Source organism: Zerene cesonia, chromosome 14, assembly GCF_012273895.1.
Source record: "Zerene cesonia ecotype Mississippi chromosome 14, Zerene_cesonia_1.1, whole genome shotgun sequence".
Classification (NCBI taxonomy): Eukaryota; Metazoa; Arthropoda; class Insecta; order Lepidoptera; family Pieridae; genus Zerene; species Zerene cesonia.
The window spans coordinates 2,430,702-2,448,401 of record NC_052115.1 but is presented as its reverse complement, the minus strand read 5'-3'; the positions used below and the strand labels follow the sequence as shown (position 1 = coordinate 2,448,401).

Below are 17,700 nucleotides of genomic sequence, written 5' to 3'. Positions count from 1 at the left end.
CGGTTTGATTTACCCCTTGGTTTTTTGTATCCCCTCTAGTTAGGCAATTAATGTGGTAAATATGAAATATTTTCACTAAATTTATTATATAGTATATGAAATATATTATGTAATCCTCGTCGTAACTTCAGAGACAAACATGAACTACTTATCAGATTGTTTTGCCGTCTGCAATGGAAGCAAAGTTAGAAATCACAGAAAAATTCACAAGATTGAGTTTGCAATACTAAAGGCTGTTCGATTGTTCTATCTATAGATAGTATATCTATGACTTGAACAATAAGGGTGCTAAATAATTGATATCAAGCCTTTATATTAAAACATAATTTTTTTAATAATCTTGCGCAAAGTAAATAAATATTACTGGCTAACTTTAGGCGCCGCCATCGTCGCATCTACGAGTCTTTACTTATAGAGCGCAATCCTCGCTATGCTCTGTGACGACAGACGACAATAACAGGCTTAGAGGCAGGATGTTGACTGCAACTTGCATTTTGATGCAAAATACATTTATGGCCACTGATACAATTTATATTATACGCCATGGAGCACCACAGATAAATCAACTGATTACAGTTGTTTTGCTTTGCAGAACATTTCATAACAATGCCGTTAATTGGCTATTTTTAATCTGTATTGATTATTTTAGGATACATACATATTAAAAAAGTAGAGATTTAAGCAACAAAATAAAAATATATATGAAACCACAGCGTATTCATTCATTTAATTCATTCATAAGAAGTATTTGTAATAAATAAAATATTCTATCCCGAACATCACCGAGTGATTTATGAGAAAGGCTATCAGAGATCATTTGTGGAATACTTTTCTCCTCAATAATTTCGAAGATTGTTTTGTCTTTCCTTTCTTGTGGGGAAAGATGCTGTTTAAGTACTTCGAGTATTATTTTGTCTTCATTCCGCTTCCACTCGCTAGGCTCTTCCTTACACATATCATCATCAGGTACAAAGTACAGCCTACTTTCTCCATATTGTTCTTCTTCATCTTCAACTTCTGATTTTATTGTATTTAACTCGGTCTGCTCCTGGTGAATAATAATTTTAAGCATTATTTAAATACTAGCTTTCCACCCGCGGCTGCGCCTGTGTGGAATTCGGTTATATCGCGCGACATGGTAATAAACGCATATAGGTTTTCCCAAGGTCTGGACTATTTGTCAAAATTGGTTAAGTGGTTTAGGTTTCAAAGATTCTTATATGATTTTATATTTGACAATAATGAACTTCCATACAACATTTCATCCCCTATTTCAACCCCTTCTTCACTTTTTTTTCACAATAAAAAGTATCCTGTGCCATTTCCCAAGTTCAGTTCTATCATAATACCAAGGTTTAGGCGTGAAAGCGTAACAGATAACAGACAGAGTTACTTTCGCATTTATAATATTATAGTTGAGATTAAAATATGTTCACAAACTGAGATTTGATCTGTTTTTCTATATGAAGTTTTAATAATCTAACTTATAAATGCTCTTGCTAACGAAAAATCAATCATTAAACAGAATTTGCAGTTATTATCTGTACTGTGAAACAAAGATGTAATCACCTATTACGTCGATATGAAATGTCAAATGAACATCTTATTTCGTAGCAGTAATGTTAAAAGTTGAAGCAGTAATTTTAAAACTGTCGAGTTCGATTGTTGCTTATTGCACTAGAATTTTTCCAAATGAACTTTTTTCTTATTTTCCATGATTGTTTATTTTTTATAATAAAAATGCTTAAGAGAAAAAAAAATGTCTAAAAGAAGGTGATGTAAAAAAATTTATAAACTTACTTTTTTAATAGAGGCAATAAATTGCGTGAAGCCTTTAGATTCAGAGCTGTGTTTTGTTTTTTCCTTTGATTTATGGTTACTCTCATCATCGCTAAAATGTTAATATAACATTCAATTTATTTAGAAGAAAAAACTTATTATATATTATGTATTCATAATCAAATAATCTTAGTGTTGAAAGCTGCTAGAGCGGGAGATGATTACACATAAAATTTGTTTTTTGCACTACCACCCTCTGTTTTGATTGTCTATAGGAAAATACTAATCTTGGTAATGAATGAATGAATAATGCTTTAATAATAAAGTACATTTAAAACTTAATAATGTAATAGTCATTAATACACAGGTGGCGTTATTAAACATGTGTGAACTGAAGAACCCCCAGACTGGTAGATATCACCCAATTTTTTTGTGTAGTTATCTCTCTGTCTATGCGGTTTAAATTAAAAATTATAATCACAAGTTAAAAAAAAAAACATTAAAAAGGAAACCTAAACGAAACAAACAAAAATGTAACTACATATTACAGGTAATAAAAATATGGAAATATTGACGCTGGTTATTTTCAAATTTCCCATTATACTTTCATATTCAAATCATACTTTACCTAATTATCATACATTCAGAACTCGTGTTGGATTCTTCGCATATACTCAATACGCCATCTTGTTCCATTTCATCGTCATCCATATTTGCATCACATTTACCAATATCATCTCCATTTAATTGAACATTTTCACATGCGCTAGTCTCCATTTTATCCGACTCCTCAGAACTTTTTTCTACATCACTTCGTGTACCACACTCATTAACATTTCTGATAGATTTTTGCGTTTCTGCATCTTCCATACTTATGTCGCCATTTATACCAGCTGTTTTACTCCTAGAACTATCTTCACCAATTTCTCCTTCTGGGTTATTGTTTTCATTTACATCTGCTTGTGGTTGTGCGTTCGGATCTTCGATAATCTGTGTTATGTCATTTTCAATGCTATTTGTCGCTTCTTTCTGTGAGCTATCAACATTTTCATTTGAATCGATGATTTCTATTTCTATTGGCCGTTGTTGATTATCTAAATTTGTAACTTTATTAGTTATTACGGGAGTCGGTGCTGGTATTGTTTCGTTCTCATTGACGCTATCATGCTCCATTTCAATTATGCTAAAAAAAATTAAAATTATATACATAAATTAAAATAGTTTTGTGTTAAATACACTTTTATTAAATCAAAAAATAATAATAATAATAATAAATACTGGTATGTATACAAAAAGAGGATTACTTTTACTATAATATCTTACCTCACGTACATAGAAACCAACAAAGCTCTTTTTTGAAGATAAAGCAACACAACTTTCTTAACATAAAAAAAATGATATACTCACGCTTTCCGTCGATGGGGAAATAAGGAAAAGCAATATCTCGCCAGTTCGGGATAGTCTCGCATTCTAGCGAGCAGTTCGGTGCACGTGACACAAGACACCGTTGCGTTGTTGTTCGTGAGTTTCAACAAATACTCGAATATTTTGAGCTTTTTGTTCTTATCGGACACTATTTCCTGCAAAATTGTGTGTTTAATTTAAGAGAATTAATATATGTATGTACATATTATTATTGGTGGTAAGTGTAAATATATTTTAAGCTTATCCAAATAAATCTTTTGACAACCAAAAAAAAAAAAACACAATTATTATCTTTATACAATTTTGTCCTGATTAAAAAAAAAAAAAATTACTTCAGTCTTCTTTATCAAATCCTCCATACAGTTGTGCACGAAATAATCTTTCAATTTGTCGATCTTATCCGCTTGCTCCGCTGTGAGGAATCCCAGAAACTCCTTGTACATATCCGCTAAGTCAACATCACACGCCTTATAGATGTCGTCCATTAATGTCATAGGATCATCGGTTTTTGCATTGAACTGATTCAATATTCTGAACAAACTACGCTTTATTTGTTGGTTGCGAACTTTATTCTGACGCATGCAGAGTCGCGCTTTGAACATCGTTACGAAAGCTGAAATCAATATATTATATTATTATTGCGATAGTAGTGCAACTAATGATATTAATATCCGTTAGGAGTCATCCATAGATTACGTGATACCCTAGTATCACGAAAATATTTCATATATGACCTTATGACATTGGTCTTGATTGTGGCCTTTACCACGGTCATATACTAAGATGCGAAATTTATTATGTATGAAATTAATTTCTATGTTATTGATCTAAATTGATATAAATTAGGAGAGGGTTGACAACTTGTGACAACGAGGACGGTGAGATCAAAGGAACCTAAAATTCCGTGATCTGTGTTTATGGATTGCCTTAAATGGTAAAATTATCTGAAAATAATGGTATGTTTCAACAACAATACATCTTTAAATAGAAACATTAGGAAATAATTGCACTTTTTATAATCTCTATTTTACTATGTAAAAAATACTTAATTTAATACCTTCGCCCGTAAAATCTAGTTTAATATTAAGTACAAAAGATTTCATAATATTAAAATCCTAAACTCACCCAAGTCTTTCGCGTCACTCCCCCTGGATTCTGCCAGTTTGCTTAAATCCGAATTATTCTCAACGATATGAACATTTTTGTTACTTTTCCTTTTCAAATTCCCGATCCTCTCCCTCAAATCTTCGAACAGTTGTAAAGACATCCCTTTATAAGATCTCAGCAACAATTTCAGTTTATTCGATATATTTGGATGTTTAACGCTTTTACACGGACAGGTGAGTTTTACGTCGAACTTTTTCATGTACTCGGTGATGCGTTTCTGTCTGTACTTGCATATTTTTCTCAATACAGCGCAACAACTGCAGTGGTCCGGTTTCGGTTTTATATGAACGCTTTCCGTATTCGTTTTAGCATTTTGTGAATTGAGATTCGTCACATCACTATTGGAATTCATTTGTAACGGCACCAGCAATGTTCCTGCATCAACATTAATAACTTGGTACACTTTAGGGGTTGTTTCGATTTCTTTTTCTATATGAACATCGACTTTGTCCGGTAGGTTCGGTTTTATTGGCACAATATTTATCGGTTTATTGGAATAAGTTTTAACAAATTCTATAGGCAGAGGCCGTTTTGGTGCATCTTCCACAGTAGTACTAGAGTTTATTTCAATGCCGTCTGGAATTTTGTGATTTGTTCGTCGCTTTTTGTGTAGAAACGACTGAAAAAATAAAATAATATGTATATAGAATAGCTTAACATTAATTTACTCTTCATCCAATGAATAAAATTATTCATTATTATTATTCATAACGAGAATACTTCAATAGAATGAAACATATATTACGACAACAACAAAAAATACTTTTTCTGCATTTTGAAAAAATAGAAAAAAAGTGTTTTTTTTTTGCAAAAATGTGAAATTCATCAATATCTATACATAGTACATACAACAAACTCACCCGGAACCGCTTGCTGCTCTTGGCCAGGTACCGGACCCACACCATCGGCATCTCGTTCTCGGGCTGCTCGTACAGCGTCAGCTCCGGGTTGAACGGCATCAGCACATGCTTCGTGGGCTCCACGTGCCGGTTCGCGAAGAATTTCTGAAAATACACAGAAATAACATGAATTAATGTGAAATGTGTTGAATATCGCACCTCAGTTGGTACATTTTAGTGCATTAAAAAAATAGTTATTTTAGGTTTAACAAGCTTTTGCGCGCGGCTTTGCACGCCATAATTCAGAGTAGTTTAATAGAAGTTATTATACATATAAACTTTCCTCTTGAGTTACTCTATCTATTAAAAATAATTAATTAATTATTAATTTAAGTATAATGTAAAGTAAAGTATAATGTAGCGTAATTTTAAAGATATAAGCATACATTGGGACATAGGGACAGAGAAAACGACTTTGTTTTATACTATGTAGTGAATTACATCAGTTAACAAACAAACTACGATAATTGTTATATTTATATGATTCAGATTTGTTGTAATAAAATAAATATCATTTTCACAGCGTGTCATGCTTTGTTTCATCCTGCATGGCCTGTATAAGTCTGGCCAGCGTTTTCATAGGGACCCAGGGAGCGCATACTTACAAACTAACTCCATATACTATACTAGCGGTCCGCCCTGGCTTCGCCCGTGGTACATATAAATGGTTTCATAAATATAATAAATGGTTTATATAACACTGAAAGAATTTTTCAAATCGTACCAGTAATTCCTGAGATTAGAGCGTTCAAACAAATAAACAAACTCTTCAGCTATATAATATTAAGTAAAGATTTAATAAAAAATAAAAAATAAAATTTATTTCACACACCTCTCCGTCTCCACATCTGTATCATATACTCTATACACCATACACACCTATCTGTTATACCTCTATAGTGGCTCCTCACCTTAATAGGATGGTCCTTGTCGGCCATCTTCCGCATCGCCTGTATATGTCCGGCGAGGGTCTTCATGGTGACCCAGGGGAACATGTACTTGCAGACCAGCTGGATGGTGGCGGTGAGCCCCCAGCGGTGGCGCGGGTTGCCGCGCGGCGGCTTGTATATGTCGGGGTTGTCCTCTACATACGTCCAGAATTGGTCCAGACCGAGCACTATTAGCCTGGAAAATTTGAACCGGTTGAATGCTCTGGAATTTCTTCTAATTTTTGTAAAACATAATTCTTTTTTAACAAACTAAATCGCCTTCAAATCGTCAGATATAGACCAAAAAATTAATTGGACCACATGGTCAATCAAAAACCACTTTTCAAATAAATATAAAATTGTCAAAATCTGTCAAAAAAAAAAAACTGCAAAAACCACTTCACTTCTACAAAATAACACAATATTCTGCTTGTACCGTTTATTTCAGCTAATGTAAAAAAAACCCATTCTCAAGAAAATCGGAAGTGTGGTCACTCTGCGGTCAATCTCAAGACCCTAAAATCTTAACCCCGCGCTTACTGTTCCTCCGACGGCAGGTAATTGTTGCGCCTGCGCAGCACGTCCGGGCGGAAGGGCGCGGCGGGCAGCAGGTACGGGTACAGGAACACGGGGCTGTTCGCCACCACGCTCTTCAGCATGTCCGGGAACTCGCCGATGTACGTGCTGTGCGCGAGGCTGCGCCGCCGGCTGTGCACGTACACGTATGAATTTACTAGCTGTATGTGAGAGTCGAGTACGCATCGGCACGAATTGGGCCAGCTCGCATCGGGGAAGTACCGCACCGCCAAAAGAGACCGGCGTGAAATAGTGGCATGCCACTGTGTTTCGTACGTTTTTTCTTCACCCCACTCAGTTTTTCCAGACATCAAACATCAATCCTTATCCCTTACCCCTTAAAAGAGCGACTTACCTCTGCGAATGTTCATGGGCGGTGGTGATCGCTTACCATCAGGCGAACCATCAGCTCAGATGCCCGCTATAAGTCAAAAAAGAAGCTTTTGCCCGCGGTTTCACACGCAGTAAATTCAGCGTAGTTTAATAAATGTTATTGTAATATAAACCTTCCCCTTGAGTCACTCTATCTGTTGAAAAAGCCCTATCATAATGCGTTATGCAGTTTTAAAGATCAAACATACATACAGACAGACGCGGGATGCGTCTTTGCTTTATACTATGTAATGATAAAAATCATCGATTATTCTGGAGTTTTTACACCTATTACTATACATTTTTTTTTTCTAATTACATTTAATAATTGAACATCATCAAAATTACTCACCATCTATCCTCCTCGGACTTCAAAAACCTGCAATAATAAAATTATATATATGTAAAATTTATGTATATAAAATAATCATATTATATTATATATATATATAATAATAGTTATACATACAAAAACCTCACCATCTCAGTTATAAACCAACTAACGTAGTTGGTTACTGAGAATGAATGTGGCGTATACAAAAAAAGACACGCAAACCCAACAAACTATACTAATATTATAAAGCTGAAGAGTTCGTTTGTTTGTTTGAACGCACTAATCTCAGGAAATACTGGTCCGATTTGAAAAATTATTTTAGTGATAAGGCTTTATATGTACCACGGGCGAAGCCGAGGCGAACCGCTAGTTTAATATTCTTGGTATTGGAAGGTTCTTTCACTAAATAGCGAAGACATACAATTATTGTGTTATGCAGAAAATTCCATTAAAAAACACCTCATGAAAAAAGTCTATGAACGAATGAATGAATGAACGAATGAAAATTCGTTATTGCGTTACTAAATACATAAAATAAAGGCAAACATTTGACTTAAAGCAATCAAAACGGCTGCCTATCGCTAGATAGCGATCTCTACCAGACAATCCTGTACAATGATTTGGAAATATATATTATATAATTAATGCTGAAATAAAGAAAATCCCACTCACTCGACCATTTTAGCATTTTCGGGCGTGTCCTGCGCGACCGAGGTCTCCCAGCTGCTCATCAACTCAAGCGCTGGCTTCAAATTGCATACATTCGCTACGGAATTAGCGTTCGCGTCCACCATGTTGTTTAGTGATTCCTGTGAAACATTCATTGTAATTAATTTGAAAAAAAAAATGTAAATGAAACAAACACTAAGAAATGATTAGAAAATGTCGATCTTCCTCTTGAATCATTCCATCCATTTAATAGCCGTTAAAATCTGTTGCGTAATTTTAAAGATCTATGCATACAGACACACAGCCGGAGGAAAATGACTTTGCTTTATACAATAAAATGATTAGAACTCACCAAATACTCCTTGTATTTGGGCGCATATGACCAATGCGTGGGGTTCACAAACAGCTGCAGGAAGTTCGAAGCGCACACCTGTATGTGCATCCTCAACTGTTGCTGGAGTATTAATATCTGTTGTGGTGTTACCTATAAAGATACAGTACTTAATGTTAGGTATAGGTACGATTAATAAATGCAGGCTCTCAGTATTCCTGTTGCTGGGTTTCATAAAATATATTAAAAAAAAAAAACTAAAAATCATGTTTTTCATAGAAAACCGAACTAAATCCATTTCATCAAATTATCGTATTGTCATCGGTCCTCGAGAAATCTATAAAGTTTCAATGAAATCTGGACATTTAAAGTGTGTCGAAATCGTGGCCAAAGGAGTCGGTAACAGACATACAAGTGAAGCTAATAAACAAATGTGAAATAAAAAGCTTATATAATTTAATTTTTAGTTTTATAGCATTGAAATGCTTTTTTTATAAATGAGAAATTTTGAAAGAATAGAAAAAATTTGATCACGAGGCAGGATTCGAACCTGCGTATCTTGCCTAACCGTAGCAACGGTTAGGCAAGATACGCAGGTTCGAATCCTGCCTCGTGATCAAATTTTTTCTATTCTTTCAAAATTTCTCAAGCTTATATAAGTTTCACTGTCTGTAACGCATGCGCGAAAAATACCTACATAAAAGACTCTGAAGCAGTTGCTCTTTAGCTTATTGGTACGGAACCCGCACGGTCTCATTGTTTTCCTTACCTTAGTATACAACTACTACCAAACGAGAGTTTGGCGACTCGCACTTGACTAATTGTATTCCCTTTAACAAGTACAAGCAAGGATAACACTCACAACATCATCACTGTCGATCTCCACGTGCAAAGTGTCAGGCGGCGCGCTGAGCACGGCCCGCAGCACGGGCGGCGGCGCCCGAGGCGCGACATCCTCTCGCTTCTCCTCTGTCAGCGCTGGGGGCGTCACTTCTGTCCTGCAACATGTCGAGCCATTAATGTTGTAATTGTGTATGGGAAAAGTATATTTACTTCATACGTTTCATTTTTTTTATGTACAATTTTGGAGTATAGTTTATTATTAACCATATTATACAAGTTTAGGAAATGTTTCCTATCGTACATTTTCCAAATAAGCTGGATTTTTAACAATAGTAAAATATTTTTGACATTTATGATGTATAAATTATTCAATTTATACATTATAGAATAATAACCAGTTACTGGTATTTGTTAAGACTGACTTAAAATTTAATCTATGTCAGTATAAAAATTTCGACCTCGAGATATTTATTTATTGAACATAAATCTAGTAGCTCATTTATTTGTAATAGAATGATACAATATATACAATAATTAGTTTTCACATGTATACATACACAATATATCTACATAATTATACAATTACAACATAAGTAAAAACACTGATTCAAAAACACATTTACTCTTTGCAGATTTAGTAATAACAAAAAATATGTTATACTTTATTTAGGTCCTACCATATAGAAAAGATCAATGCTCACATTTTTTTTTAACATTAAGAAAAATAATAATACATGAACTTACACAGTCTGTGCTGCCGGTTGATCTTCATTGTGATCGAGAGGTTCTATTTTACCCATGGATATCCTAACAGTGTCATGTCTCTCGAATGTTAGCAGAGATGCCGACGAAGATGGCGCTTCGTCCTCTGATTTCGGCTCTTGCTTGCCGTCCCAGCGGGGTGGGTTCATCTACACAAAGAGAACATGTCTGTTTCAAACAATGGAAAATAAGCAAAAAAGCGAACGAATTCGAGAAGGTTTTTCAAAAAATTGCTATGAACTTTTATTGCTGCCATAGATAAAGTATGCAAACTCAATGTATGCAAAGATGAAATAATGTGTCATTCAATTAGTTAAAGCTTATAAATAAATAGAATGATGTCTTTGCCTAATTATCTATAATATGACTAGCTGCACGCCCCGGCTCCGCCCGGGTAGCCTTTTATCGTTATTGAAATAATATAAATTATCCTATCTTTTAAGTTGTATCATACTGCACATGGTGTGCAAATTTTATTAAAATCGGGTAATTTCGTAGTCCATCGCGGATAAACAATGTGACACGTAATTTATATATATGTATTAAGATAATATGCAATAAATGGTGTTAATAGTTCTTAAATGTACCTCTTTTCCAGTTTCCACAGCAGCCTCATTTAACAGGGGTGTCAGTTCAGGTTCGGGCATCACATTAAATAGTTCCGTCACTAAATCATTCAGCTCCTTTTTAGATATCTTTATGAGGCTATTCTCAAGGGCTTCTTCATCTTCCTCAACTGCAAATTTTTAATTAAATAACGAACAGAAAGTTCATATTTCCTTTTCCAACACCACCAGTGTTTTTCATATAATATATTTTATAAATCAAAAATTATTGTTTTATGACTATTTCTTGTCGAAATATCAGTATTTATTCAATAATAATAATAATATCTTTTTTAAAATCCTAGATGTGTAATCATCAATTCACAGTCAATCTCTTGACATATTTCAAACCTACCTGCATCAGGATCAGCAGCTACATTATACTCGGGGTCAGCCTCATCATCATCTTCGTGCCTGGTATTGGGAGCGGGATCGAGGCAACCTATCAAGAAGTCAGTCCACAGATAATCCACTTCTGGAACAGGTATATAGTCGGGTGGGACGAAAGAACTTTCTATGTGCTCTATTGGAGTTTCCGAAAGGCTCAGTTTGGATCTAGTCCTGAGCGCTATTGTCGCTTCCTCCTCTAGATCTAGCTGCTTTCGCACTTGCGATACTGTTTCCTGTTGAATATTTATGATATTGTATTAGAGCATTGACTATTTCAAGAAAGTAAAATTAACATTAATCCTTACTAATATTACAAAAACGAAAGTAAGTCTCTGTTTTTCTGTCTTTTCTTCAGACCTACACCACTGACGGATGAAATTTGGGACAGAGTTAGTTAAGGCCTAGTAAGGGCATATAATAATTTTTGTATGACGGAAATACTATGGAAACGGGAACCATGCAGATAAAAATCTGAGTCTGTGTATCTTTTCCTTGCATAACTTGGACTACGCGGGTGAAGACGAGTGCGAAAAACGAATTGTAACTATTTTTGAATCATACAAAGCTATGCGCTGAATAATGATAGCTATTTTCTTTGTATACCAACCCTGACTTGACAAAAAAGAAGAAAACATTAATATTTTTGACAATCACAAAATAAGAGATATATTTCTTTATTCTATTACTTGTGGTACTTTAAACGGCCCATCTGTGACAACTTTCGGACTAGACTTGCTTGCACTTTTCGGTGTCGCTGGCGTCGCTGGCTGGGAATCTATGTCACTACAAGTAGCATGGTCGTCGTCACTCTGAAAATTTAAATATACAAACATATCGTAAGTAAAACAGTTTTAGTAAATTTTAATAAAATTTGTTATATATATATATATATCTTGGAAAACTGTTAAACTTATTCTTGTATTTCTACTTTAACAATACAGTTGTATTTAATGTATAATATACAAGCGGTCAGTTCGACTATTTTTTAAACATTTAATGCCTATTTTTCTTTTAATTAAAATAGCATTAATTACAGATAATGAAGCATTGAAATAGATAAAGAATTATTACCATTGGCCAGTACCATTAAGCCAACTTGTAACAAAAATGCTATGTACAAATCTTTCCAATTTATAATATTAGTAAAGATTTTTAATCATAATGAAACTGGGCACATGGGTGCAGTGTGTGTTAGATCTAGACCAAATTTAAATGGAATACCTTGATAGGCTTTTAAATAAAAAACAGCATCATCAAAATCAATTTGGGTGAACCAATATGAGCAAAAAATAATATGTTAGCAAACATGAAAAAATGCTATTGAATACAGAAGTAGCTTTATTTAATTTCTTTCTTTTTTATAAAGTTGGTTGAGAAGCCATGTCTGATTTAGCAGTTACAGAGATAAGGGCCACAGCTACCTGATTTGTTCTGATCTCTAGCTTATCTATAAGTTGAAGTTTCAAAATATAATGTTTGTAATATAACACAGCTAAGTATCAAATAGGCTATCAAGGAAATTATCAGCAAGAGATGAACCTTTGGTATCATAAAATTGTATAAAATTAGTATTTAATTTTAAATTGCACTTATATATTGAATTATTTTTTATGTTATTTACAGGAACATCTTCATTGGCAGGCCTATACTCATCATCATCTTCATCTTCAGGCAGTTCTTGTGCAATCAAAGCCTTGACTTCAGGCCTGGTCTTCACTGGGATGTGTTTAATTGGCGTCAATTCCAGATTCCATGGAGCTGATTGTGGTGATGCTTTCATTAACTCCCTGCAAATTATTTCAGCATAACATAAAGGAATGTATTTGATATTAAAGACAATAACAAATGATTGTTACAATCTTTGAAGTTACAAGTTACTAAAAACAAAATTTTTGAAGGAAGCTTTGATTAGTTGATGCTTCATATAAAACTGGGGGGAGTATGAGTTTTAAAAGATTCTCCACCTCATTGCACTAAATAAGGCATTTGATTCAAGAAATAGCAAATAAAAACTTGTTTTTTATCATTCAAGCTATGTGACGACTTACTTGGCTTTGGCTCGTGTGAGCTTCGGCTGTACATTTTCCTGAGTGCATGCCAACTCCTCCTCTTCACGTAATTTAACAAGTGCCAGCACATGATCATTGGTTACAACTTTCTATAAAAACAAAAATAAAAATATGAGGCTAAATATTAATTCCTAAAATTTTTGTTCCACTGTATTTGTTAAAAGTAAAGAAATCTATGTCAAAAAAATTTAGTTAGGTGCAAAAAGACGACAGAAAATATCAATATAAAATTCTTCTACTTTGCTCATTTTATCGCTCAACAAAGCATGCCAAAGACACACTTTTATATACAATAAAAAAAAAACTCCTAACAATAAATCAGTTTTAAAGAATAATTAATTTTTTAAATATTTAAACATGTACTATGTAATATAATCAGTAATGGAGATATTTATGATACCTTCAGTATTTTTTTAACAACAACATCATCTAAATTGTTTTTTAAAGCTGTTGCTTGAAGATTATTTTCAAATTCAAATGTGTTTTCAGGTAACATATCATCTTCATCAGTACTCGTACTGCTTTCTCTGTAATAAAATCAATTGGTGAATAAATTTTTATATTTATCTAACATTATATAGAGTAATGAGTAAAGATAATAATCATCTTAGTAACAGCATTTATAACACAAGAACATCTGAATGGATTTCTATGATTCTCATTGTTTGGATTTTTCCTTGATTCATTATCATTGGCCTATATATTATGTACACTCCATTGCCTTCCTATGAGGGTTCAGAACATAATCCACCATACTGGCCAAGTGCAGGTTGGCAGATTGAAAATTTTGAATCTATACATGCCGGCCTCACAGTTTTCCTTTACCATTTCACACAGCAGATTTCTTACACACTCATCTGATCTTGAGCCCTCAACTATTGGCTTTTAAAGCCGAGGTCCTAAGCATTGAGGCACCTACTACCATTAGGATTTCTCCATATCTGTCTTCATTTGGATTAGGATAATAATATTAAAGATTTTTTATGTTCTAACAAAAAGGCTGTTTTTATTCATTTTCGTTATGCTTGCTTTGTCTCCGCTGAGCCAGGACAAGCTGCTAGTAAAATATAAGTGCGTAGTAATATAATTAACATACCGTTTCCTTTTTTTTCCACGTATTTTATTTTTTTTCACTGAATCCGAATGATTTTCTTTACTTGGAATTGTTTTACTTGGAGAACTTTCATCAGGTTGATCCATTTTCCTCAATTAGAAAAAAAACCTAATGTACACATATCGTAGTTTAATATTCCATTATGAAAAATATTTATTTAAATATATTTAACTAGTGATTCTATCCGTTAGCAATTTCAATTTCTACACAACACCACATCTATTTACTTGACAAATGATGCTAACCACAGATTAACTAAAGAACTATTTACGCTTACTCTGTAAATGACACTTGTCACAGATAAGTAATATCCCCAGGTAAGTAGGTCGCTATACTACACGGTGCACCAAAAATATTTACAATTAAATTACTTCTATTCGCACGGATATAATTTGTGACAGAATCATTTAGAACAAAAGATTAAGAGCTAGTTACTACGTAACCCGTTTAGACCCCAAATTGGAAATGCATTTAGGAAGGTGTAATCGCATTTAGTTTCTAAAAACTTGACTTACATCAATACTTATACTTGACTTTTATAAGGGATATTTTTTGTCAGCAAGGTTTGGGATAGTAAAAGAATTAAATTTTAAATCTTTATACGAAATGTAGTAAAGTGTGTATCACAGGTTACAACAATTCTTTCTTTGGCACCTGTATTTCCTTGAATGATAGTATGTTGCATAAACGGTGTCATAAGATTTATTTATTTACTTATCTTCTATTTTTATTCTTATTTATTTATCTAATTCAGTACTCAACTAAGTTTAAGACGGTATTATCAGAAACCTCTAATTTCTAAATTGCCTTTAATTAAATTTAGTAAAGTGCGAAAAGCATAGATTATACACTTATATACGTAAGGTGATAGGTAGCGGCTAGCGCTTCAGCGCCTACAATAATGTTGCCGTTTTATTTAATTCATGTACCCAGTGCTGGGGGAAAATAGATGTGCAAAGAAGAATGAAAAATGCCGCTTTATTGTTTGTGTTGAGTATCAATGAATGTTTTTTTCCTAATAAAATTATAACATTACTTTATTACATATAAAAGGTATAAATAGGAAGGGAATATAGGAGAAGGTACTCGCGGCAGAAAAGCGAGCCGAGCGAGAATAGTAGATATCGGAAGGAGATATCGTGACCCTTTCTGACGGGGTGACCATTAGATTTTTTATATGTTATATCAAACTCAAATGTTTATTTATTCATCAAGTTGCTAGACTTCCTCCAGAAGCGGCTTGGAAAGGGCAAAATACATAGATTAATATTTGTTACGAGGGCACTTTCAAATCATAAAAATTTCAGGGTCAAGTGAGTTCAGTCTTTCAAAAATATTTTTTTTTACATAGAAAGAATTTTACTATAGTTCTAGAAAAAATGCATTAATTTGTTTTTGTTTATTGTAAAATCAACTTTATTTAACTGTAAAATAAATATTAATAACATAACCACTAATTTTAGTATTCATAAGCAGTCAAACTAATACCTACAAAACTAAACACTTGTGGGTTTACGACTTTGTGTATTGTATGTGACCGGTGTCCGGGTAGACGGCGTATTAAGCAGTCAACAAATAACAATTGACATGAATGCGGCATAAAATTAAAAGGCGTACAAGACGCAGCGGAATACGCAGATTTTTAAAAATGCAGTTTAAGCTTGAATTTTTTATATAATATAAAAATATGCGTAATAATACTCCCTAAATTCTGTGAATTGGGTACTCCAATCAAGGAATTGAACAACATAATAAACCACCAAGGTATGATGTATTGATATTTAAATGTCTTTTGAAGCAACATCAAAAAATTCTGACAACATAATTTTCATATCATCATATCCAGACAACTCTTGAGCTTCCTGCAATGGCAGCCACTTAAAATCTTGATGCTCGTCAGAGAGTTTGACAGGTGTCTCGGGATTTATCAACTTTGCTAACCAATATATTACATCTTTAGGTTTTCCATTTACTTCATATGACAGTGTCTTCTTTATATTTTTGTCAATCTGCATCAAAAAATAAAAATTATAATAATACATACCAGATTTTAGACTTTTTTAGAACTCAATAAAAAAATTGTAATAGCATCTATTAATTAAAAGTAGGTGCTTGATTGAGCCACAAAACCTTAGAATAACCTTCTGTACTACACAGGAGTGAAGTATACATTACATCCATTATATTTAAGTGACAACAATATTATTAAACTAAATTTTGTGCCACTACAACAAAAATAGTAAAGATTTTTAATTTGTACATTTCTAAATAGAGTACTTCAGAAATTATTTTATTACCTCTAAATCCTTTTGAGTAAAACCAGCCTCTTCCTGTGTTTCTCTTAAAGCAGTATCCCAATCTGATTCTCCTGGGTCCACATGACCTTAAAACAATAAGATATGCAAATTTTAGATTAATTAGTATTATTTGAATACATACATTAATCCCATTAATTTAAGATCTGTATGAAAATTTGATGAATTTGATAGATGAATAAGGTCAATGAGGTCTCATTCACGGCCTTATGATCAGTTCAATTATTGGAGATTTTTCTTACTGTTTTATTTTACCTTTTGGGGGTGTCCAATGATGCTCACCATATGACGTTTGTAAAAGGAGAAACTGTATCAATTGATTTGAATGCCTGAATATAACTAAACCAGCTGCCCGTGTTGGTGACATGTTAATCTTATTCTGGAAAAAAGTTATAGTATAATTAAATTAAACTATTACCTTGACTAGTGCTTACAGACCACAATAGTATTCGTGTTAATAAGATAGAAAGTAAAAGGAAACGGAAAAATGTAAAGAATTTAATCACTTCTTATTAGGTATTACGTGTGTAATCACTAATATTGGATATTATATTATTATTTTTATCAATAGAAACTTATATTACTAAGGTGAAGTGATTGTACAGTGTTTAACTTTACGTACTTACTTGTTAGTGCTATTAGAGAGAAGTTATTAACGAATGTGCATCCGTAATAGAAGAATTCCATATATATAAACGCGTTCATAGGTAATTAAATTAATTAATTAAAAAATGGGCAAGCATATCAATTTATAATTTAATACGCCGCCGCTGCAGTATAATTTTGTCTGTCAAATTGACTGTCAAGCTCAGCTGTTTTATAAATGACAGTGACAAAGAACTATGGCAGAATAATAGTTGATAATATTCTAGATAAATCACACACGTCGTGGACCTATCTACAGTGCTTAGATATAGAAACCTGTATCTATGATATAGTGTGTAAACAAAGACATAACTACCTAATTTATTAGTAGAAATAAAAAATTACATAAACATCTTGTAGGGTGATACCAAGATACTGTAGGGCTACGTTGCAGTTACTAGTGTTGGATGGTTTAACGATTTGTTGAAATAAAAGAATTAAAGAATTTACATTATTTATTTTATTGTTTAACCGTT

At 33.2% G+C, this 17,700-nt stretch overlaps 2 protein-coding genes across 3 annotated transcripts; both read right to left on the bottom strand.

The window, feature by feature from the left end:
• Positions 1-718: 718 nt before the first annotated feature.
• On the bottom strand, positions 719-14,500 carry LOC119831814. The gene is made up of 21 exons (XM_038355347.1): positions 14,247-14,500; positions 13,551-13,677; positions 13,130-13,239; positions 12,703-12,868; positions 11,768-11,890; positions 11,047-11,314; positions 10,674-10,822; positions 10,069-10,235; positions 9,344-9,479; positions 8,503-8,634; positions 8,154-8,290; positions 7,500-7,526; positions 6,740-6,907; positions 6,182-6,395; positions 5,232-5,375; positions 4,330-4,990; positions 3,537-3,817; positions 3,187-3,359; positions 2,408-2,962; positions 1,801-1,891; positions 719-1,048 (listed from the first exon to the last, which is right to left on the bottom strand). The coding sequence occupies exons 1-21, from the start codon at positions 14,348-14,350 to the stop codon at positions 719-721; spliced, it is 4,263 nt and encodes a 1,420-aa protein (XP_038211275.1). The 5' UTR covers positions 14,351-14,500.
• Positions 14,501-15,772: 1,272 nt separating this feature from the next.
• Positions 15,773-17,398, bottom strand: LOC119832032 (bis(5'-nucleosyl)-tetraphosphatase [asymmetrical]). 2 transcript variants are annotated; one of them, XM_038355619.1, is made up of 4 exons: positions 17,206-17,398; positions 16,862-16,958; positions 16,562-16,647; positions 15,773-16,273 (listed from the first exon to the last, which is right to left on the bottom strand). In XM_038355619.1, exons 2-4 carry the CDS (start codon positions 16,944-16,946, stop codon positions 16,046-16,048), a joined length of 399 nt encoding a protein of 132 aa, XP_038211547.1. In that variant the 5' UTR covers positions 16,947-16,958; positions 17,206-17,398; the 3' UTR covers positions 15,773-16,045. The 2 variants fall into 2 exon arrangements, with proteins under 2 accessions (XP_038211547.1, XP_038211546.1); XM_038355618.1 differs by having other exon boundaries at positions 16,835-16,958; positions 17,206-17,390.
• Positions 17,399-17,700: the final 302 nt, after the last annotated feature.

What these genes read in the sequence shown, in the direction of transcription:
- LOC119831814 (XM_038355347.1), bottom strand. Translation starts at nt 14,350, where the DNA reads ATGGATCAACCTGATGAAAGTTCTCCAAGTAAAACAATTCCAAGTAAA. An exon ending in GGCCGTTTAAAGTACCACAA is followed by an intron (nt 11,315 to 11,767) that starts GTAATAGAATAA and finishes AATATTCAACAG; the next exon opens with GAAACAGTATCGCAAGTGCG. An exon ending in AGATCGACAGTGATGATGTT is followed by an intron (nt 8,635 to 9,343) that starts GTGAGTGTTATC and finishes GTATCTTTATAG; the next exon opens with GTAACACCACAACAGATATT.
- LOC119832032 (XM_038355618.1), bottom strand. Translation starts at nt 16,946, where the DNA reads ATGTCACCAACACGGGCAGCTGGTTTAGTTATATTCAGGCATTCAAAT. An exon ending in TCATTGGACACCCCCAAAAG is followed by an intron (nt 16,648 to 16,834) that starts GTAAAATAAAAC and finishes TATTGTTTTAAG; the next exon opens with GTCATGTGGACCCAGGAGAA. An exon ending in TTACTCAAAAGGATTTAGAG is followed by an intron (nt 16,274 to 16,561) that starts GTAATAAAATAA and finishes TTTTTGATGCAG; the next exon opens with ATTGACAAAAATATAAAGAA.